The sequence below is a fragment of the Hylobates moloch genome, unplaced genomic scaffold, assembly GCF_009828535.3.
Source record: "Hylobates moloch isolate HMO894 unplaced genomic scaffold, HMol_V3 SCAFFOLD_2, whole genome shotgun sequence".
NCBI classification, from domain to species: Eukaryota; Metazoa; Chordata; class Mammalia; order Primates; family Hylobatidae; genus Hylobates; species Hylobates moloch.
The window spans coordinates 122,923,193-122,947,645 of NW_026652277.1; the positions used below are offsets into that span (position 1 = coordinate 122,923,193).

A 24,453-nucleotide genomic window follows, 5' to 3' on the forward strand; every position below is an offset into this window, starting at 1 on the left:
TATTAAAATTGCAATGCCCTTTCTTATCCACCTTCTCTAATTTATCACTCCCCTTGGTACTATCACCTTCTAAATATTTACTGATTTACTTTATTATGTCTCCCGCATCCCCAGAATGTAAGCTTTATGAGGGGTGGGATCTCCATCTGTTACCTGATGTATCCCCATGCCCATGTCAGCACCTGGAGCCATAGAAGGTGCTCAGTACACACTTGTTAAATATTTGATAATGTATCTCTGTATCAAAGAACATAGTCTGCATGTGATCTTCAGAAAACCAGTTTTCCAAAGGAAGGGATCAGATCTCCAACTAGGGTTCTTTCTTAAGTTCTTCACAAAGCTGAAGCACTTGCTGTGAGGCAGACCCTTGTGTTTGTGTGGTGGGCTGAGCATTCCCTGTGAACCCTCGCTGCCCATTCAACACCACTGAAAGCTCTTTCTGCTGAACACGTGAAACTGAAACACCGTGCAACATTTTTACTATTGGTTCAGGAGTACTCTTTGGACTTAGTAATCATCAGGCAGCTTTGTTTTCCAGGAAATGCTTCTTTTTAAATGTTATTTCATTTGCAGCAATAAAATAGGCTTCAAGATTCACATATTATTATCTCTCGCATTTATTCTACTTTTTAGTCATATCAAGTAACTGCACATTTAAAATAAATAATTGCTTTCACTGGAGGTCGTAGCAAAAAAGTGAATTCCGGAAATGCCTATGTGGACAGTAGCAACCCACCCTCAGGCTGAGAATACTTGCTGGCTGTTTCTTGAGAAGCAACTCCTGAGTCTATAGGGCAAGACAATGCATTTGAGTATATGTGAGAAAAGAGTTGAGAATGTGGAATTTCATTCTCCCAGTTTTGATGCAGAAAAGGGCAAATTGCCCATAGTTATCCACCCCCTCCCCAATTATAATTATGAGAAATACAAGAAAAATTTGTAAAGTTTATTCACAATGCAGTTGTTGAAAGGAATAAAACAGTTGGCAATGGCATCTCGCTTCTAAATTTGATTTATAAAAACATTAGGGAGCTCTTTTTTTGTATTTTGCTATTTCATTTGGGGAATGATGAAGAGAGAGTCTTTTTTTATATTTATAAATTTCAGACTTTGATATCATTTATCACAGTATCGTCTGGAATTCCGAAAATGTTGTGTCAGGGGTGATCTGCGTATTTCTGGACTTGACATTTGATAGAAGTTGGGTAGCCGAATATCATAGTGATATCTTTTTCCTATATATACCCTGTCATTCAAGGCATAGAGTTTATCTGCAATGTCACTGCCAATTAGCACTGAAAACAGGCGGGAGATATAACGATGCTGAGCAAAGAGCAGATACAATTTCTTTCTCCTCCAAGACACATATCGACAATCAGTTTCTGCAGTGAGGGTTACCTAAAAAACACAAGATCACACATAAACAGATGTGGAAGCAAGAAAACTTCTCCCACATTTTTTCTACCCTAAATGTTAAATTAATTTCACCTGCTGCCTTTTTTAGGTTGAAAAAGCCCACTGACCTACAATATACTGCAAAAATAGAAACTACAAAATTTGTTACTACATACGTAATTTATAATATGAATAATCACAATGTTCTAGCCATCTTCAATCTGTTTTTCTAAGTTCCAGTATCTACATTTCTTTTATTGAAGGGAAAAAAAAGTTGGTTGATGTTACAGAAATATTTCCAAGTCAATTCTGAAGACTGTGGACATTTAACCTTAATGCAGTTTCTGCAGTAGAAAACAGAATTTATATACCTAATTTGCATACAGATTTGAGTTTGTTGCATACACGCATATATTTATTAGAAAACTGTGTAACAAAATAAATGAAACCTGCTGAAATGATTATCTTTCAAAACTGCCAGACATGGCAGCAGAGTAATGACAGTAAGTTTAGCATTCTGTTGCTGGAAAACAACTGAAATCCACTGGCATTTTAAATTTTAAAAATCATTTATTTTTTAATAAGTGCAATTTTTTGTTCTTGATTGATGTTTTCTGGACGTCGCATTAGCAGTGTTTAGTCAAATCTCAATTGTATTTTAATTCCTAAATATGCAGTTATGCAAAGTAAAGCTTAAAGTATTGATCACAGCCTCCTTCCTGTCATATGTAGCAGCTGTTCTTCTCATCACTGGACCTATAAAGTGGCATTAATCATCAGGAGTCCAGCAGAATTGGGAAAGTCATGTATGCTGCAAAGTACATTCCAAAGTCTTAAAATATTCTTGTCTTACCCACTGTTCTGTTTATTTGTTTACTTATTTTTAAACAAACATCTGTTTGAAAGAGGGAGTGCTGTGTGTTCTGGTATCCCTTACCTGAAAAATGCCTTCCTCTGTGGGTCTCAGTGAATCCCACTCAGGAGAATCCAGGAACTGAAGGGGGAAAATATAATGCAGAAATTCGCCATCAACTGTCACTCTGATCCTATCATAACACAAGAACAACATTTATAAGGGAAGGAGAAAGAGAGCACATAATTGGGGAGGGGTGGGGGATAGAGGAAGTGTATTTCAGATCCCTGATGACTCTTGCCCTTTATGATTTTGAAAGGCAAAATATTAAATTTATACATTATAATAAGTGACATAATATCCTGTAAGATTCATGTTATCATGTTCCTTACATAGTCAGGATTCTAGAATATTGAGTGAAATTCATCAAAAAATTCATCAAGTTGTACATTTATGATATATGTCCATTTATGTGTGCATATTATACTTCAATAAAACATTTTAATGGACTCTGTCAGATTTTAAATTAAGTAGGGAAACATTTGAGAACATAGAGGAGTTCTGCAAATACCTCTGTAAACCAAATTTTTATTTTTTATTTATTTATTTATTTATTTATTTATTTTTTGAGATGCAGTCTCACTCTGTTGCCCAGTGTAGAGTGCAGTGGCACGATCTCGGCTCCCTGCAACCTCCTCCTCCCAGGTTCAAACGATTCTTGTGCCTCAGCCTCCCGAGTAGCTGGGGTTACAAGCCTGCACCACAATGTCCAGCTAAGTTTTTTGTATTTTTAGTAGAGACAGGGTTTCACCATGTTGGCCAGGCTGGTCTCGAACTCCTGACCTCAAGTGATCTACTACCCTCGGCCTCCCAAAGTGCTGGGATTACAGGCGTGAGCCACCACGCCTGGCCTGTAAGCCAAATTTTTAACTTTTTGAAAACCATGAGTAATCCCATTATTGTTTCCTCTCCCAAACTTTGTTTTCAAAGTTTATTTTATTTTATTTTTGAGACAGAGTCTCGTTCTGTTCCTTAGGCTGGAGTGTAGTGGCATGATCTCAGCTCACTGCAACCTGCGCCTCCCACGCTCAAGCAACTCCTGCCTCAGCCTCCCGAGTAGCTGGGACGACAGGCACGTGCCACCATGCCTGGATAGTTTTGTTTCTGTATTTTTTCAGTAGAGATGGGAGTTTCACAGTGTTGGCCAGGCTGGTCTTGAACTGCTGACCTCAGGTGATTATCCTGCCTCGGCCTCCAAAAGTGCTGGGATTACAGGTGTGAGCCACCGCACCTGGCCTGTTTTCAAAGTTTAGATTTCTATATATGTTCCTGAAGTGTCTCCCCAGCCTGCTTCTCATGGGCAATTGCTAGAATTTACTGAAGAAAAAAAGATAATAATAAAATTTAAATGTTCTCTGTTACTTAAAAGAAAGCCCTATCAAAGAGTCTTTAAAATACTTTGCACGCCCATATAAGTATTCTATTAATTCAAGCTGACATCATCCTCTTCTTGACTTTCAGTAATTATCTAGGAAGCAAATATATCACATAAACAAATTCATACTTTAATTTTAAGATTCACGTAATTTGATTTCTAAGATGAAATATTAAGGCTCTTGATTATTTTCTGCTTCAAGAAAATAATGCCATATACTCTAAATGGCTATGTCTGTGACTCAAGTATCAAAGACTTCCTCAAGCCTCAGGGTGCTCAATGCCAGCCAGGACTATGCGATACTGAGATGGAAAAATATAGTGGAAAGAAACACAAACAACTAATACTTGAGGAATGACATGCAAGCACCAAAGGTACAAACCTTCCTGAAACAAGCAAGGAGAGTTTATCAATGGAAGTTTTCCCCTGCATGGCATAACAGTGTTCCTTTTCCAAAGTAACCACTTCAGAGCTCAAAGCAATCGTTCTGAAGACAGGCAAAGAGATCCCCAGGGGCTGGAAAAGGGAGCTGTACAACACTTGGAATTCTCGGGCAAAGGTTATGCTGCGAACTTGATATGCAATATGAACAAATTGCATGAAGCAGATGACAAACAGTACAAAATTCCAGGAAAATATGTCGGCCGCACAGACATCTACCCAAGCCCAGACAGCAGAACAGAGAAAACCCAACCCCAGCAAACTGAAGACGTAAAGGAGCCCGAAGAATCCACTGCCACCCATGAAACCTACTACAAATAAAATACTGGCAAGATGATAAATGGCTCCTTCGGCCTCATGCTTCCAGGTTGTGCAGATTGGGTGTTCATCTATTAGGTTCTTCCATAAACTTGAATTTCTTTCCATGGCTGTATTACTGCCTGCTTCACTTTTCAGTTGACTTTAGATGACACTGAAACAGGTAACTAAGTCCTTTGGTTTTCCATCATGAGAGTTTTTCACAGTCTTCACAAAACCAGAGAAAAAAGACACTGGAGTTGATGCTGATTAAAGGCTTCGTGTGTACGGATCTTGTAAAACTAAGAATCCCATGCTCGCTTCTTTAAGTTCATCTGGGCTCCTGATTTGGATCCAGTCTGCAAATATTTTGGCATTTCCTATGCAAGAGGAAAAAAGATAAAGGATCTAATTAAACAAAAAGGAGAATTGTGAGGTATATTTAATGATCAGCAGCATTACTTAGCAAGCTGACCTCCTATTTTCTATGAAGTTAGAGTATTTTAAGCACAAATGCTGATGGGTGTTAAATTTCTATGGTATAAAAAGTATATTTATTAAAATTAGCTACATATTTTTCAAGGTAGCTAAGTGCTCTATATTAATCTTGTCTCTATGGGAGTGATTCAGTGTACCCCAGAATCACTCGGGACAGTGACTAAAAATGCGGGCTGGGCGAGGTGGCATGTGCCTGGAATCCCAGCCCTTTGGGAGGCTGAGACGGGTGGATCACTTGAGGCCAGAAGTTCGAGACCAGCCTGGCCAACATGGCAAAACCCTGTCTCTACTAAAAATACAAAAATGACCCATGAACATTCATGGTGGCGCGCACCTGGGATCCCAGCTACTCAGGATGCTGAGGCACAAGAATCGCTTTAATTTGGGAGACAGAGGCTTCAGTGAGCCGAGATCGTACCACTGCACTTCAGCCTAGGCGAAAGAGTAAGACTCTGTATGTATGTATATGTGTATATATATATATATATATTTGCAGATTCATGGACTGCTTCCAGATACATGAATCAGAATCGTTGCGGGTGGGGCCCAGATGTTTGTATTTTAAGCTCCCCATGTGATTCTGATGTGTTAATCCATGGTCCTCCATGGCCCACCCTTTGAGGGATACTGTCTGATAATAGGTTATTCACTCTTTACACATTAATTTGAGGCTTAGAGAGGTCAGGTAATTTATCCAAGGCCACACAGTGGTCACTGGCAGAGCAGAACTTTGGCACTCATGCCCATGTGCTGGGTCCAATCATGTGGCCTCTCATGAAAGATTTTGAAATTTGGCATGATAAGGAACCCTACTATATCAATAAACATAAGAAACAGAAGTCACATTCTAAGAGCATTAATTGACTATGAAAATGTTTAATAAATTAGATTGAAATTATTTGAGAAACATAAATGTAGTACTACTTTGTTGTATTAGTGGTTATTTCAGGTTAAAGGTTGCATCATATGACTAAATAAATATTAATATTCCTGTTACTTACGTATTTATTTACCAGATGGTCAAAAATATTACCAACTCTGTTCCTCTGCACATACATTCTCTACCCTTTCAACCATATGGTGGAAATGCTAATATGTAATCTGAGTCAGGAGAGCATTAGCCATGATGACAGAGCTACAGGATATATGTATCATTTGCCACCCGGTTTCCTAACAATAAATGATTTCAATGTAAAGCATTGATGACATTGATTTTTTAAAACAATGGTAACATTCAAAAGCCTTGAACTGGTGTGCTATATTTAGTTTTATTTTTGAAATAGATTATTTCCAGCACACCTGTTAATAAACTATCAGATATCACAGATCTTGCCCCATAGGAGAAAAAATACACAGAGGTGAAAATGACTTAGCTGGAGTAAAAAATGGAACAGTGTAATCACCAACAGAAGTAGAAATGGAAATAAAGGAGCTGTTGTTGAAGTTCCTGATTTTTCATCTTGGATAGTGATTCTTTTCTCAGTAAGTAATGACTTTAAGAACACTGCCAGGTGAATCATTTAAAAAAAAAGAAAAAAAAGACTTAACAACTTATAGTCATATTGTTGTTTTTGCTTGTTTTCAAATACATTTCAAACATCCTGCATATCCCTAATTATTCTCCCCACCAATCAATCTATGAGATGATGGTGATGAAATTCAAGACAGGCCAGCATCCTGAACATGTTCAATTTCTCGTCTTTTAAACAAAGCACAAAATTCTATTCTACTGGATATTACAACAAAGAAAAATTATTTTTAAAATACAATGAGTAGTGAGAACTGCAAAATACCAGGCTGGAAATGTCAGTCTCCCTGCTGTTTCAAAACTAGAGTATTTTAAATCAATCAATTCTTCAGGATACCAAACACACCCACGAAAGCCAGTATTAAAAAGATTTGCTAGTGGAGCTCTGAACTTTGGTTTGAACTTCCTTAAAAATTTATAATCCTCAGCGAAATGTTAAAATGATGCTAATAGAGAAAGGCCATGTAAAACGTTCGTGGCAATTCAGAAGGGAACTTCTGGGAATCCTGTCTCCTTAAAAATCTTGATTTGTAGGATATATTGGGGCTCCTGCATTCTAGGGTCATGACCCATTATGATTATAAGGGGAACTGTGCTTCCGCCTTTTCTAATCTGCTTCGTTTCATTCAGCTGTTACCAACCCATCTTTTTATCCTTGATACTGTACTGCTCAATGCAGCGTGCTGACTTGCCCTGATTAAATTACTCCACACCCAGCCCTTCTTCACTTGTTGTGTTTTTATTTGGTCACCAAAACAGATATGCTTTATTAGAAGTGGAAGAACTGACAGGGGCAGGTGATGAGCAGGAGTGTCCTTCTGACATGTGCCAGCAGCACTATATGAATGTCCAACATGATTCATCAACCAGCTGTCTGCCTTAAAGGCCTGTAAGCCTGAGGTCATGTTTTGCGTAAATAAATGCTGACATGCCAAAGTGGCACAATGGATTTCTTTCCTAAGCACTAGAGTTGATCTTCACTGCAAAACAAGTTAGCACACTGAGCTACAAATGATGAAGACAAACTTAAGTGCAAATAAACACAGTTGCTCCAAGCTCATCTGGGTTTTCTCTTTAAATTGTTAAGATTACGAGTTATAAAGGAATAGGAAATGTAAATGAAGATATGAGGATGCTCAATGAAATGCAAAGTAAACCTGCTGGCAAATTAGCCAGAAACTGCATTTATTGCAACAGAACTTCTGCATTTATTATCTCATTGCCACGAGGGAGGCAGAATCTAAATCATCATGCTCAACTTACAAATGAGAAAAGAAGGGCACAGATTGGTTGAGTCTCTGGCTTCAGGTAAAACAGGTGGTGGCATGGAGCTCCAATTCCCCTCCACCCCTCTTTAGACCCTCTCCAACATTCAGTGCCAGCTCTCAAGACTGTGAATCAAATATTAATGTTTTGGGGAACCCAAATGGGATATTCTTCCAGGGCTGCTTTGCCAAGAAAATAAAAATCCTAACCATGGATATTTCAGACTTACCCTATATGTTCTTGTACTGTTCAGTCTGTAACTCTTAGAATACTGCTAGGGACACAGAGAGCCGCTCATGAATAATTTGCTGTATTATTCAATATTGACTGGTTTCCTCTCCTAGACTGAAATTCTAAAGGGCAGCAGGGGCAAAGACAAATGCTTTTGTATTTCTCAGCCCTAGCACTTCATAAGTTTGGCTTAATACATTGGTACAGAAGTGCAAGCACTCTGCCTTCTCCCTTCTCACTCTCTATCCGATGTAACAGATATTGTAACATCTTCTGTCATCTATGGGCACAGAACTGGGGGGATCCAAATGTCCAAGATGTTTAAGTGCAAAAACACAGAGGAGCTGGGGCATCACTTTTTCAAAATGCCTGGCACAACCCCAAATGCATAAGGGAATCCTTTTGTCTGTTCACAACCTTGAACTCCTTAAGAACAGTTTACTGCTTTGATTAAAAACGACGACTTGGGTAGTCAGTGGTATTGAGTGAGTTTTGGTTGCTAAGCAACCCACAAACTCAAAATTCCATCAATATTCTACTTATTAATTGGGATCAGCTCTCAACTTTGGCATGTGTTCCCTAAGCTAAATTCTCATTTTCTTAGTTTTTTCGACTTGTCCTTGAGGTGGTGCATTTACCCAGCAACTATGTGCCAGGCATATTTTTAAAATTATCTCATTTAACAACCCCAGGAGGAAAGTACTATTATCTCCATTTTACAGATAAGAAAATTTAAATTCAGCGAAAAAGTAAGTTGTTCAATGTCACATTGCTTATAATGGAACTAAGATTCCATCCAAGAGAAGGGTTCTAGTCTTAGCTGTATCCCTAGATAGCTATGTGATTTTCATCTCCTTAGACCAGCTTCCTCATTGGTAAAATGAAAGAATTGGACAACATCATAAGAGCTCTAAAATGACACGACTCCATATGATGTGGAGTAGAAGATGATTCCAAACATGGGTCAAAATATAGAGCTGAGTGGCAGAACTGAATTAAGACTGCAGGTCTTAACACCAGGTGTTTGATTGGGGCCCAACTCCAGAGACTGTTACTTAACTGGCCTGTTTTGTCGCCGGGGCACTGAATTTTTTTTCACAAACTTCCCAGGGATTTTGATGTTCAACCAGGGTTAAGAATTGTGAACAAATCCAAGAGATAGGAAGGAGGTGACAGGTGGGGGTGGGGGAGGGAAAAGAGACACCAGAACATTCCACAGAATAAAGGATCTGGATTTTAATCCTTGTTTTTAAGGAGCTGGAAAGGTACGTTTCCTCTTCATGTGTTCTCACTTCCATCCTTTGTGAAAAGACGTTTTCCTTCCGTACACTCATCAGTCCAAAAGGGATGAAGGCTTGTGGACATTTTGCAGCAGTCTTTCCTGACCATGGTGGCCTGAAGTGCACCTTGTAAGCTGAGTTTTTATGGCCTTTATTATCTGTCTATGTAGCCTCCATCATAGATTGTGTCATATTGACCATTATGTATATTTTTCCTTTTTAAAGCATCACAATTTTTTAATTTTTTCAGTTGGGTTACATATTCAAGCATTTTAAAAAATGAACATAGATGGTTTTGTGTGTGTGTGTGTGTAGAATAACAGCTTTATTGATAGATCATTTTTTGTGTGTGTGTGTGTGTGTGTGTGTGTGTGTGTGTGTGTATTTGAAATTTTCCTCTGTCTAGCACAAAGTGGTCTTTAGTAAACATTCACTAATAAAGACAAGAGTGCACAGGTAGAAAAACAGTGTGTGAAATAAGCTTGGGATAAGGGTTAATAAGTCAGAAAGCTCCTGAATCAACAGTTTAGGTGTTGAATTTAAAAAAAAAAAAGGGCAGCATGTATTAGACTATGAGGAAGAAGTGAAAGGATCTATTGAGACAGAGGAACAAAGAAGGGTTGAAGACATTTTGGGGTTATACAAGATCTTGAAGTTAGGGAAAAAGTCAGAGGAAAAAGGAACTCAGTTTTAGCCATGTTTAATCTGATGCTCTGAGTCTAGTAGAATTTACAGCAGAGGATAAGGGGTAGGATAAAGGGGGAGAGATTTAGCAGTTACTATCACACAGGTCAATGCTAAATAAAAACTAGGGTTGTTAAAATTATTGAAAAACAGCATAGGGAGAAATGAAAGTGTTCACAATAGATTGTGAAGACTGTACAAAAGTAAAGAATAGGCTGGGCGTGGTGGCTCACGCCTGTAATCCCAGCACTTTGGGAGGCTGAGGAGGATAGATCACTTGAGGCCAGGAGTTCAAGACCAGCCTGGCCAACATGGTGAGATCCCGTCTCTACTAAAAATACAAAAATTAGCCAGACGTGATGGTGGGTGCCTATAATCCCAGCTACTCGGGAGGCTGAGGCAGGAGAATTGCTTGAACCTGGGAGGCAGAGGTTGTAATAAGCTGAGATCATGCCCCTGTACTCCAGCCTGGGCAACAGAGCGAGACTCAGCCTCAAAAAAAAAGTAAAGAATATGTCATTAATGTTTATATCGATTACATATTGAAATGATAGTGTTTTAGAAATAGTGGGTTAAGTAAAACCTATTATTAAAGCTGTCTTCACTTGTTCTTACTTTAAAAACATGTTGCTTATGTGGCTTGCATTATATTTCTATTGGACAGTGCTGATCTAGAGTCTCTCAAGTAACAGAGAGAAGAAATGAAAAGACTTGGCATGATGCTGTGCAAACACTGCATATGTATAATGCATAAGTGTATAAATGTGGAAGAATTATCCAAGATTCAGAACAGAGTGTTGATGGAAATGTAAATGATATTGGTTACAACATTCATATGCTGCCATCAGTCAGATGTTACCCAAAGCATAGATGTCACCATCTGGTTTCTGCCTACAGGGGTGGCCAACCCCACTACAGCACTTTGCTCCTTTATCCTACCAAGGGAAGTATCACTTTTTTCCTTTTGCCTGAGGACAGTTCCCCTTTCCCAGGCAATTATATTACATGGTTTAATTTTCTCATTTCATCTTCTGATGTGGATTCCAGAGTATCTACACCAGCCTTTGCTTTCACACAATACTTGGAGACTCTTCATGTACCACCAGTCTCTCAGGCTGAAGCATGCTTTTGATCCTCCTTATCAATGAGATCTTGGAGTCTCCTGGAGACTTGAGGAAATCAGAGAACATGCCGACAGGCTACGCTGGACTTTTTTCTGTTCTCATGTCTCAGCTAACATCACATTTATCTCTATCCATGATTGATCTCTCATTTTATCACATACAGTCGTAGGCAGAATTCTAAGATGCTCTCAACCTTCCTGACCTCCTGGTATACATGCCCTGTATCATTCCCTCTCCTTGAGTGTGGGCAGGACCTGTGAATGGAATGGAATAGATGCTCCCTTGATTAGGTAACATTATATGGCAAATGGTGGTGGAATAGTCACTCTCATGATTATGTTAAGTTATATAGGACTCCATCATAGGACTGGAGAGAGATTGGATGTCAGAGTGATTGATGTGCTCCTACTGGAAAAAGGCAAACATCCATAAGTGAACTGCCTGTGGGGTTTCCAAGGAAAGGAATGGCAGGTGGCCTCTATGAGCTTGAAGTCCCAGCCAACAGTTAGCAAGATAACTGGGACTTTAGTCCTATAACCACAAGAACAGTATTCTGTGAACCATCTGAGAAGCTTGGAAGAGGAGCCCAAACTCCAAATAAAAAGCTCAGTGTGTCTGACACCTTGACTGCAGGCTTAGGAGGTCCTGAGCAGAAGATCCAGTTCAACAGTGCCTGGACTCCTGACCCACAAAAACTGATAACAAATATTTATTGTTTTAAGATGCTAAGTTTGTAGTCATTTTTTATACAGCAACAAAAAACTAAACACACACATAAACAGTTATAAGTACTCACTGTATATGAGGCTTTTCATTAATCTAATAATCTATATTTTATAATGGAATTAGAATATAGATCTGTGAAGCTGAAGACACTCAATCCTTGCTAGATTTAAATCAGGAAAATCAGCTGAGAATCGTTCCTTGATAGAACCTGGAAAACAAGACCCTATGAGAGACCCTGGGAATTACATTAAATTCACTGTGGTTCCCAGTGTCACTGAAGAGGTTTTCCTTTCATATAGTCAGGCAGTCACCATACTGTTAAGCATTTGAACACATGGGCAACTTCCAGAATAGTTATGACATTCATATACAAATCTCCAAAATTCCTGGAATACCATGTTTTCATGGTTGACTTTCAGATCAGTCAGTTCTTTGTAACATTGAGCCATAAAGATAGGGCAAATACTTAATGTTTTACATATACTCAGAGATTGACACTCAAAATACAGCACAGAGAAACTCAAAAGAATTAACTCTGTATTTCTTCAAATTGTGTGACGCCACCAAGGCCAGATGACTTCAGCATTGGGAAGGCAATATCCAGCTGTCATCTTCTTGATCCTCATTTGCTACTACTAGCATCTAGCATTTACTGAGAAGATAGTTTTATTGTCCAGTTTTTAAAGATGAGAACATTGAGGTATTAGGAAAGTTAAGTTGGTTACCTAAGGAAACATGAATGATAGAGCCCAGATTCACTCTTAGGCAGGCAGATGCCATGTCTGCTCTCTTTACCACCAAAATATCCTGCTACATGTACAATTTCAATAAATATCTGGACTTACTGGAACAAAACAAATCAACGACATTCTTATTTTCTTTCTTCAGTTTAGATTAAATAATTTAAATGTCTTCTTGAGAAGCTACAGTTTTTTGAGGCACAGAGGGATAGGAGGGTAGGTCCTACCAGTTGAGTCACTCAGCCCTATAGTTGCGAAAATCCTTAATTTGAAGAAGCAGCAGTAAAGTCTCTACTTCTCAAGCTTGCCATTAGACTGTTTTAAATAACTGACAGACTCTGATCAAGTTCTTCTGACTTCTCCATATCCTGGAAATGGTTAAAGGCATAAGCAGGAAGCCATTCCCTTTTGATGAGCTGCTATGACATCATGCAGTAAGTTTACTGAAGAGAGATTCCTGATGAAAGATGCAAGAGAAACTAGATACATTAAACAGTCGTTTCTTTATATGAATCAATGGTAGATAACCTTTGCTTTCCTTTACTCTAAGTGACTTATATGCAGAAAATGAACTCACTTTTCCCATGTTTAGATCAAGTTTTCAAGTTACTTCCTGGCAAACAGCCCTAACAAGATCATGTATGATAGCTAATTGGCCATAATCTCTGCCTTTTCTTTTTTTCTGGCTAAATAACCAGGTGGACCACACATCTGGGTCAGGGGAGTCACATTAGGACTCTTTTAGTAGAGAGAATGCCAGATGTAGATATCACCCTTATTGTCTCAACAACACGACACTTAATAGCACTTCTACACCACTTTCATCAACTAGAGTCAATTCCACTGTAACACAACAACATATGTGATCCTAAACAGTCACTGCACTATACTAAACTGTGCAATAACAACCACAGGGCTCACAAGAAAACGGGGTTAGGAATATAACACTTAAAATCTTCATCAGTGGCACATTCTTTAAAAGATAGGAATTTAATAAAAACAATAGCACAGTTATACCTATCTATCTATCTTAAATGGTTAAAAATACACAAATATGGCACTTGATCTTAAAAAAAAAAGGCCAAAAACTTGCTAGGGAAGTGGTATAGGAATGGCTGCAATTTGTGAGTTATGGTGAAGCGGTGGAAGAAGGAATAAAAACTGTGCTCTTTCTCAGCTCTTAAATCCTAGAATGAGCATGTTTTTATATAGGAAAGTTCACAAGTGTGAAAGGATAGCAAAGTGTAAATTTTCAGAATAATACATAGCAAACCAAGATAGCTGGTAGATGTTTGAGAGGTATGTGTTTGCATTTTGCATTTTGTGTATCCCTACATGGCTTAGGTCAGCTAGTTGCAATTTAATGCATTCATCCAGTGTTTTTTCTGGGTAAAACATGCATAAGCAAACACGAAAGTTGTATTATGCCCAAATCGTTCCCTAATATGTCAATTTTTTGGAAGAATGCTTACTTTCAAAACATGCATTATAACATAATTAACTGTATCATTAGCTCTCAAATGGCCTTAAAAATATTGTGAATTAATATATGCAATAATTCAGGGCCAGGTACAGTGGCTCGTGCCTATAATCCCAGCACTTTGGGAGGCCGAGGTAGGAGGATTGCTTGATCACAGGAGTTTAAGACCAGTCTGAGCAACAAAGTGAGACCCCAGCTCTACAAAAAATAAAACATATTTGGTGGACATGGTGGCATGCACCTGTATTCTCAGCTACCCAGGAGGCTGAGGCAGGAGAACCACTTGAGCCCAGGATGTCAAGGGTGCAGAGAGCTGTGATCACACCACTGCACTCCAGCCTGAGCGACAGAGAAAGACTCTGTCTCAAATAATAATAATACTTATTATTATTATTCATTAAAAACCTGTCCTCATGGAGCCTGCATTTTAGTGAAATTCAAATGTTAACACTATTTAAGTCCAGTTTTCAAAACTGCGATCTATTTTAAATATTACTAACTAAAAATACACCTTATCTACAAATAAACTAACTAACATTTATTTCATTTATTTTATTATATTAGAGATGGAGTCTCCTTGTGTTTCCCAGCCTGGTCTGAAACCCCTGGACTCAAATAATCCTCCCATCTTGGCCTCCCAAAGTGCTGGGATTACAGGTGTGAGCCACTGTGCCCAGCCATTAAAACTCATTTAAAGCCAAAATTGACAAATGGGATCTAATTAAACTAAAGAGCTTCTGCACAGCAAAAGAAACTACCATCACAGTGAACAGCCAACCTACAGAATGGGAGAAAATTTTTGCAATCTACTCATCTGACAAAGGGCTAATATCCAGAATCTACAATCAACTCAAACAAATTTACAAGAAAAAAACAAACAACCCCATCAACAAGTGGGCGAAGGCCATGAACAGACACTTCTCAAAAGAAGACATTTATGCAGCCAAAAAACACATGAAAAAATGCTCCTCATCACTGGCCATCAGAGAAATGCAAATCAAAACCACATGAGATACCATCTCACACCAGTTAGAATGGCCATCATTAAAAAGTCAGGAAACAATGGGTGCTGGAGAGGATGTGGAGAAATACGAACATTTTTACACTGTTGGTGGGACTGTAAACTAGTTCAACCATTGTGGAAGTCAGTGTGGCGATTCCTCAGGGATCTCGAACTAGAAATACCATTTGACTCAGCCATCCCATTACTGGGTATATACCCAAAGGATTATAAATCATGCTGCTATAAAGACACATGCACATGTATGTTTATTGCAGCACTATTCACAATAGCAAAGACTTGGAACCAACCCAAATGTCCAACAATGATAGACTGGATTAAGAAAATGTGGCACATATACACCATGGAATACTATGCAGCCATAAAAAAGGATGAGTTCATGTCCTTTGTAGGGACATGGATGAAGCTGGAAACCATCATTCTCAGCAAACTATCGCAAGGACAAAAAACCAAACACCACATGTTCTCACTCATAGGTAGGAATTGAACAATGAGAACTCATGGACACAGGAAGGGGAACATCACACACTGGGCTGTTGTGGGGTTGGGGGAGCAGGGAGGGATAGCATTAGGAGATATACCTAATGCTAAATGATGAGTTAATGGGTGTGGCACACCAACATGGCACATGTATACATATGTAACAAACCTGCACATTGTGCACATGTACCCTAAAACTTAAAGTATAATAAAAAATAAAGTCAGTTGTTGCATACTAAATTTTAAAGAAATGCTACATTTTAAAACAGTCTAAAGTCTTAATGAGACTAGAATCATTATCTTAAATTTCCTTTCATATCTGACCAAGTATTGATCAAGGATGCTCCACTAGTTGGTGGGTTTCCATGCATTATCAAGATTTAATATAAACTTGAAAATGAACTCAAACAACGGAAAATAAGCTGAGATTCCACAAAATAAATTCCAAACAGAATGTGTTAAAGTGCTTCTGTTTATCTTTTTCTCATGGAGGTTAAATTTTCTTTATAACATAGGGGAAAAGGTACTATCTATCCTTCATGCATTGTGACTTCCAGAACAATTATAATGTAACATGTGTTTGGAACTTGAATTCTAACACCACCCCTCCTGCATCTTGAATGGAGGAATAAGTAATAATAACCAGCATCTGTTGAGTAGCAACCCTGTGTCAGAACCTGTGTGAACTACTACATGTATATTATTTCATAGCTCCAAAAATACTGGGGGCAGGAGGAAGGGGTAGTTATTTTCCTATTTTTCAAGCAAGAAAACCTCTTTAAGAAAGACTTGGCCAAGTTAGAATCCAAATATCCTCATATCTAACCTGCTTCTGTTTATACCATGCTACACTTTCATTTATAAATCAGTTACATTTTAATCATTTTGACAAGTACAGTGAATGAAGAAAACAGAGGAGAAATTAAAACAAGATAACATAATCATGGAGAACAAAGATGAGACAGTGTAAGAATAATTGGTGTCTTTGAAGTAGAGAATTACAAAATTGGAAAGAAAAAGCATTCATAATGGGAAAAAAAAAAACCTGAAATTAAGAACAACAGACTATTCCAATAGAAAGAATAGAAATAGAAGGAATGCGCCAGGTTCCATGAAAAATTGATACAGAACTTAACAATGACATAGCATGAATTACTACACTTCAGGAATATAAAGGATACTTTAGGACTCCAGGCAGAAAAAGCAAATCAATTGCAAGGAAGAAATTTTTTTTTAGACGGAGTTTCGCTCTTGTTGCCCAGGCTGGAGTGCAATGGCACAATCTCAGCTCACTGCAACCTCCGCATCCCGGGTTCAAGTGATTCTCCTGCCTCACCCTCACAAGTAACTGGGATTAAAGGCGCTACCACACCCGGCTAATTTTTTGTATTTTTAGTAGAGATGGGGTTTTACAATGTTGGCCAGGCTGGTCTTGAACTCTTGACTTCAAGTGAGCCACCCGCCTTAGCCTTCCAAAGTGCTAGAATTACAGGCGTGAGCCACTGCGCCCAGTCAGAAATTTTGAAACCAAACTCAGACTTCTCTACAGCCACATTAGATGCTAGCAGTGAATGGAGCAAAGGCTATATAATCCGCAGGTAAGGAAACTGGCTCAAAAATGGTACAGCCAGCCAAATGGTCATTCAAGTACAGACGCTCCCCAATGTACAATGAACTCACGGTAAGTTGAAAATATCGTAAGTTGAAAAACACACGTTTGACTTACAGTATTCTCAATTTATAATGATGATGTGTTTACTTGGGTGTAACCACACCGAAAGTTGAGCATACTGACTGTGTATTGTCTCTGCACCATTATAAAGTTGAAAAATGGTTAAGTCAAACCATCGTGAGCCAGGGACTATCTGGAAAGAAACATGGGCATTTCAAACATAAAAAGACACAGGAAACGAGCCCTTCTTGGAAACAAACAGACACACCGACAAAATCTAGCCAATCAAAGGATGAATCAAAAGTTGATACTTGAGATGCCATGGTAAAAGAACCAGTGATTCATAGTGATTTCATTTAGTTATAAAACTAAGACTAAATTATATCTGAAATGGCCAGGTGTGGTGTCTCACACCTGTAATCCCAGCACTTTGGGAGGCCGAGGTGGGTGGATCACAAGGTCAGGAATTCGAGACCAGCCTGAGCAACATGGTGAAACCCCATCTCTACTAAAAATACAAAAATGAGCCGGGCGTGGTGGCGCACACCTGCAATCCCAGCTACTCAGGAGGCTGAGGCAGGAGAATCGCTTGAACCCGGGAGGCTGAGGTTGCAGTAAGCCAACATTGCGCCACTGCACTCTAGCATGGGCAACAGAGCAAGACTCCATCTCAAAAAAAAAAAAAAAATTGTATCTGAAATGAAGTTTAAAAACACAAAGCAAATGTTATAGATCCTCACAATATAAACATATTTTTAAAATTGGGGCTGGGTATAGTGACTCATGCCTGTAATCCCAGCACTTTGAGAGGCTGAGGTGGGAGGATGCCTTGAGCCTAGTAGTTTGAGATCAGCCTGGTAACATAGTGAGACCCTAACTCTACAAAAAAAAAAAAAAAAAAAAAAAAAAAGCTGGGTGCCATGGTGCGTGCCTGTAGTCCCAGCTACATGGGAGGCTGAGGTGGGAGGACTGCTTGAGCCTGGGAGGTTGAGGTTGCAGTGAGCTGTGATCATGCCACTACAGTCCAGCCTGGGTGACACAGTGCGACCCTGTCTCCAAAATTAAAAAAATAAAATATAGGCCGAGTGCAGTGGCTCATGCCTGTAATCCCAGCACTTTAGGAGGACAGGTGGGAGGATCACCTGAGGTCAGGAGTTTGAGACTAGCTTGGGCAACATGGTAAAAGCCCATCTCTACTGAAAATACAAAAATTAGCCAGGCATGGTGGTGCATGCCTGTAATCCCAGCTACTCGGGAGGCTGAGGCAGGGGTACTGCTTGAATCCGGGAGGCAGAGGTTGCAGTGAGCTGAGATCGCGCCACTGCACTCCAGCCTGGGGTGACAGAGTGAGACTCTCTCTCAAAAAATAAATAAATAAATAAATAAATAATAAAAATTGGGATATGAGTAGAAGTGAAACTTTAGGTAATGTAAAACTGCCCAGTGCTCCATCCTATAACAGGGAGCCTCTGACTGTCTAAATTAATGTATGTTTAAAAAGTCTTGATCTCAAGATGTATTCAGAATCTTTTCTCTTAGTTTGGAAGACTTGTTTAGAACCTGTTGTCTCTAAGAATGAAGAAATACTGATGTCAAGTTCAGCAATTCCTTCACTTTCACTACAGTTTCTTCTGTTAAAATATAATTTTTTTATTTTAAAAAGCATATACAGTATCATCCTGTTAAAAGAAAAACTTTAGATAAATTAAATTTAAACAGTTTACCTGAGCAACAAACAACTCACGAATCAGGCAGCACTCACAACCAGAAGAGGTTCACAGAGCTCTATCCAGCAGCATGAGCTGCAGTTTTTATACACTGATCACAGAAGTAAAAAACCAAAATCACTCGACTGGCTACAGCTCTGTATCTGCTTTATTTGGGCATAGTGTGATGAGCTGGCTGCCTGTGATTGGCTGAAACCTGGCTATTACAAAAAATACACTGTTGAGTTAGTTTTCTGTTTGTTTATGTACAAAGTTAGTCAGTTTTTCACATAGGGACTCAAAGTAGGGAGAAAGCCTCAGGCTAATGGCCTCCTGCTTATTTAACAATTCTATTATTTATAAAAGCATTTCTTTTTAATCTTTTGACATATCCTTATTTTTTATTTATTTATTTTTATTTTTTATTTTTTTATTTTATTTTTTTTTTTGAAAGAGTCTTGCTCTGTCACCCAGGCTGGAGTGCAGTGGCGCGATCTTGGCTCACTGCAACCTCCACCTCCCAGGTTCAAACAGTTCTCTTGCCTCAGCCTCCCAAGTATCTGGGACTACAGGCGCATGCAACCACGCCTGGCTAATTTTTGTATTTTTAGTAGAGACACAGGGTTTCACCACGTTGGCCAGGCTGGTCTCAAACTCCTGACCTCAGGTGATCCGCCCGCCTCAGCCTCCCAAAGTGCTGGGATTACAGGCGTGAGCCACCAAGCCCAACCGACATATCCTATTTGTGTAAAAATAGAAAGACATACGCAATGATTTTCACTTCATGTTAAAGATGAATATGTCTTGATAGTGGAATAGAAACTATTTTTACCTTTTTAAAAATAGCTGCATTATTTGTATTCTTATAATGATTTTGGGAAACAATATGGTGATTTTATACCAATGTAAAAAAATTTTAAATATAAACATTAAAAAAAAATCCACGAACCCAACAACCAGAATTAACAACCATCAACACTGTCATATTTTCTTTAGATTGTTTCATAATAAAAAAAATTCCACACAAAAAATTGAAGACTGCCATGGATTGTTCTCCAGGACCAGTCGTTGCCCATCCACTCCCTATATAGTACATAATTTATATTTCTCTATATTTAAATATTCACTAATTAAAAAATACAATGTAAAATGAAACACACAATGTAAAATGAAATCCTGGACTAGAAATAACTCAAAGTGGGGTTTTTTTTTTCAGATTCACACTTAAATTTTTTTCTGATAATTTTGAACACATACAAAAATAGAGAAAATAGTATACAACAAATTCCATATACCTGTTACCCAGATTCAACAATTATCAAGATTTTGCCACATAGAATTTTTGAAATTAAAAGCAAAAGCTGTTATCTACAATTCAGCTGCAATTTGTTCAGCTAGGAAACAAACACCTTGCAAAGAAGACAGGAAGAACCAAGATCAGCTGTGCTCTTTCTCTGTGCAGGCACTAATTCCTACAAACACACATCCATTTAGGAGTCACAGCAACTCTGAAACCTACATATTATTGTCAGCATTGTTCAGAGTGGAGGATGAAGCTCAGAGGGATGGAGATTCTTCTATAAGCTTAGCCAGTTGCTTGTCCTTCCAATACTACCCCACAAAACCTTCCTTCATGATCCCATCCTGGCCAATTTCAGTGTGCCAGAGTCACTGGAGGTTATTATTCTGTTGAAGAACACAAAATAAGAAAGTCTCGCTATAAGTCTGTGTGAATTAATCCCTGGATTCTCTGGGTTGGAGGAGGACCCTGCATTTTTATAGGTAATTTCAGTCAGGAACTTTCGGTTATTTATTTAATTTAGAAAACACCTAATGTAATTTTCCTTGTAAGACTTTTTCTTATAACTACTTAGATAAGAGGGAGAAACATTTTCTCTCTTCCTTTAAAACAATCGTATCGGTGATTCAATATACTCTTCTATTAATTGGAGAGAAATTCATTCTCTCGAGAGAGCTCATAATCCCAGCTGACCAATGACCATAATTACAAAATGTGATCTCAACGGCAGTTTACAGACTTTCAGATCTATCATGGATATTTCCAAAGCAGTTTTGAAATTTCTTGCCTGCCATGTTGCTTATGTGTTATGCTCACATACTGTAGCAAATGCTTCATAACATTCTTAATTCTTCCTGGAGACTGTTTCAAAATAAGTAGGCATCAGTGCTCTAGTGTCAACCGTGTTAGTCAGTCTTGTGGTGAAAAGTATGGGATTTTTGTTTCCCATGACACATTGTTATTTAATAGCATAGAATGTAACCATTTAGAGGCAGAAGATGCACCATGATTCAGCTATTCTGAGGGACTGATATGATTAAAGAAACTCAACTATCAAATATTTCCCATTTAAATGTATAAAATTTTGAGGACAGAGAATATCTTAGATTTCAATTAGTATTTGTATCCCAAACTCCTAAAGACAAACACACACACACACACACACACAGATTTTTCAGGACAGAAAAGAACCTCAGAGATATCTGGAATCTGGGATAAGCCAGAGCTCTTCATTTTGCAAATATGGAAACCGAGATCCAATTTTTTGTTCATATTTTCTGTCTCATGTAGTTCTTGTTTGGTTTCCTATTGTCACAAAGAACAATGCCAAGTTATTGTACTCACGAGGATATTTTCATGCAACAGTCCGTAGAATTAAAAACAAGAAGAAAAAAATAGCCACTAAACTTAGTATGAACAGGCAACAATAATTTTTTAAGGCTGCTATAAAACTCAATTGCAGTTTGTAGGCTTCCAAATTCAAAATATCTAACTACCGGAATTAGAGTGAAAAGTCAGGAAGCAACGAAGTTTAGTAAATCAAATTGCGTTCAGAAGTGGGCTTCTAATTCTACTTTTCCATTTATTATTTACAAACAGAATTTTTCACTTTCTGCAAATGTCTTCTGGCTAAATTTTTGGCACTGCCCCTCTTACTGTATTTTGATTGTGTCTTTCATCTTTGCCTAAAATATAGACCCTCAAAACTATACCACTGTAACCGACACGGTGATAAGACAATTTAGTGGTTGGCAAATTTCTTTTTTGGCAAGGGGATCCCCAAATAGAGAAAACAGGTCAGCGCGACCTTTGATGAGGCAGCTTTTTCGTACCCCCAACTCTGTGAGAACAGTGTGAGAGCACTGACACCAGTCAGGCCCTTTGCTTACAGACCGGGGGCGGGGGTGGGGGGAAGGAAACTCCCGGCGGTGGCATGACTTCCCCAGGACTGACAAGGGCCCCTAGGAACGGCTTTTCTCCCTTGCAAAACTGGCCTGTTTATTTGGGATCCAGGGTGCCTGGGGCCAGAGTAGGACCTGCGGGAGAAGATCGGGGAGGAATATTCGCCCAGAAGCCTCTAGGGCAGACGACTCGCGTTCTTCAGGGGTCGGCGCGGATAGGAACCGCAGCAGAGGATCCCCTAGACCTCCGAACTGTGAGCGGAGACACAGCCGGGACCCCAGACCCCGGACCCCAGGGCGCCGAGTTGACGGGAGCCGGGAAGGGAGCGGCGCGGGCAGCGCGGGAACGCAGGGCAGCGAGACGCAAGCGCTCGCAGGGGTCGGCGGCCCAGCAGAAGCCGCGCCCGCTAAGTTGCCCGAAGCGGCCGCGAGGTGCGAGGGTGCGGACACCTGCGGAAGGCGGCGGACGCAGCGCCCTCGGGCTCACCACCTTACCTTTCCTTCCTGGCCCTGCCCGGAGCTCCAGCCCGGCGCCCGCAGAAGTTTCCCGGCGGAGCGCGCTGGACCCGGGTGGCCCGCGCGGAAGCCCTCAGCGTCCCCCACCCCGGCCGGCCACTGGCCAGGGCTGGGAGCCAGGGGCCGGGCGGGGGGGCACGAGGCCCGCCGGGGCAACCGGGTGGGGGGCCGGCGGCTCTCTTCTGGGCAGGCGGTTCGGCCACCGGGGTGCGGGGCTGCGGAGAATCCTAGCGGCCGCTACGGGCCATAGGATGCGCTTCCCCAAGTGTACACCGCTCCCGGTTGTAACATACACCTAGTATTCACAGTCACACTGGGCAGGAGCGATGGGCTGGCTGCTGAACCAAGGCAACTGCACGCCGGCTCTCTCACCCCCGCTCCACACACACCGTAAACAAAATGAAGAGGTAAATCACCATAGTGGGGACGGGAATATTTGGGTGTATTGGACAGAGAGAGAGAGAGAAAGGTAAATATAGTATTTTTTTTTTTTTTTTAGAGATGGGTCTCGCTCTGTCACCCAGGCTGGAGTACAGTGGTGATCACGGCTCACTGCAATCTCGACCTCCTGGGCCCAGGCATCCTTCTGACTCAGCCTCCTAAAGCTTAGGATTGCAGGTGTGAGCCACCGCACCCAACCAATAAAATATCTATATTCAAATCAATGAACATCTCCAAAAGCAAATGAGTAAATGGCATAGACAATCATAAAAGGAAAAAATTTAAAAACACAAATGACAAAAAAGCTCATATCAGTAATAACCAAATGCATACAATTTTAAAGCAATGATCAGGTGCATTTTTTCTTCCTTTGCAATTAGCAAAGTTTTGTTTTGTTTTTGTGATGAAACAAATGTGAGGGTTGGTGACGACCAGTAAAACACACCACTAATTTAAGAATGTCACCTCCTTTCTTCTAGTTCACTTTCATTTTATATAACCATATTGGTAACAGTGACTCCAGGAACAAGCATTTATTGAGCAATGTCTTTTTTGAGCCCCAGGATAACCACAAAAACAGTGAATATAGATGGTAAAATTAACTCCCTTTAATTGATGCTGGAACTGAGGATCAAGAAATACACATATTCTTACACCCCAGAAATGGCTAGAAACCAGTTGACTCCTAGGCCTTCACTCTTACTCTTCATTGCAGGGATTTGCTCAAATGTTGGAAATCCAGTTTGAACTGGATGTAGTCCATAGTGTGTGTGTGTGTGTGTGTGTGTATATATACACATATATATGTATGTATATATGTATATATATAAATACGTACACCTTTAAACTATGGCCAGGGAAGTGAGAAGGCCATGAACTTTGAGGTCAGATGTACTCTGGATTTAGATGTTACTTGTTTAGTGTCCTACATTTTAAAAATTTAAGGATTATATTACTGTTATTTTTAATTAAAAAACTCAGAAGCTGTTACTGTTGCCCTGGGTTCTTATGATCTCCCATGATAGAGATTAACAGAGATCACCAAACATAGCAGCAAAGGAAAGTGTATTCAGCTTGTGTGCAAGGGAGTCAGCACCAAGAAAGGCAAAGGAACGGACTGCTCTGAGGACAGTGTGTGGGTGAGTTTTATAGGGTCTTTCTATAGGGGAGGGTTACATCAGGGCACCTGTAGGAGGAGTTTTTCTAGTGCTTGCACAGTGGCCCAGTATGCTTTTTTATATATCATATGTAGCATTAGCATTTCAAATCTCCACCCCAGGAATAATTTTTAGCATTAAAGTGAGGAAGGGGTAAATGTACAGGTGGGGATCTGGGGAAGTCCCTAGCCCTCTGAAATAGGAACTTGCAGGTAACAGCTTCTTGGGTCTTTTGTTACCTATTGACTGAGAGTTAGATAAGCTAGAGCTTGAGTAAGGAG

General features: G+C 39.7%; 1 protein-coding gene and 1 long non-coding RNA gene across 5 annotated transcripts in view; one reads left to right on the forward strand and one right to left on the reverse strand.

Moving 5' to 3' along the window:
• The window catches only part of LOC131382859 (uncharacterized), a 51,732-nt gene that overhangs the window by 20,259 nt on the left and 7,020 nt on the right, over window positions 1-24,453 (forward strand). Inside the window, exon 4 of one of the 3 annotated variants that reach the window (XR_009212445.1) lies at window positions 24,041-24,154. The exons of 1 other annotated variant lie outside the window; for it this stretch is intronic. This is a non-coding gene — a long non-coding RNA (uncharacterized LOC131382859). Of the gene's footprint in view, window positions 1-2,127; window positions 2,150-24,040; window positions 24,155-24,453 lie in introns of those variants that run through there. One more of the 3 variants, XR_009212447.1, reaches the window with a different exon arrangement.
• Window positions 933-22,674, reverse strand: POPDC3 (popeye domain containing 3). 2 transcript variants are annotated; one of them, XM_032155903.2, is made up of 4 exons: window positions 22,554-22,674; window positions 4,066-4,801; window positions 2,333-2,441; window positions 933-1,398 (listed from the first exon to the last, which is right to left on the reverse strand). In XM_032155903.2, the coding sequence occupies exons 2-4, from the start codon at window positions 4,548-4,550 to the stop codon at window positions 1,117-1,119; spliced, it is 876 nt and encodes a 291-aa protein (XP_032011794.1). In that variant the 5' UTR covers window positions 4,551-4,801; window positions 22,554-22,674; the 3' UTR covers window positions 933-1,116. The 2 variants fall into 2 exon arrangements, with proteins under 2 accessions (XP_032011794.1, XP_058291429.1); XM_058435446.1 differs by lacking the exon at window positions 22,554-22,674 and adding an exon at window positions 18,876-18,967.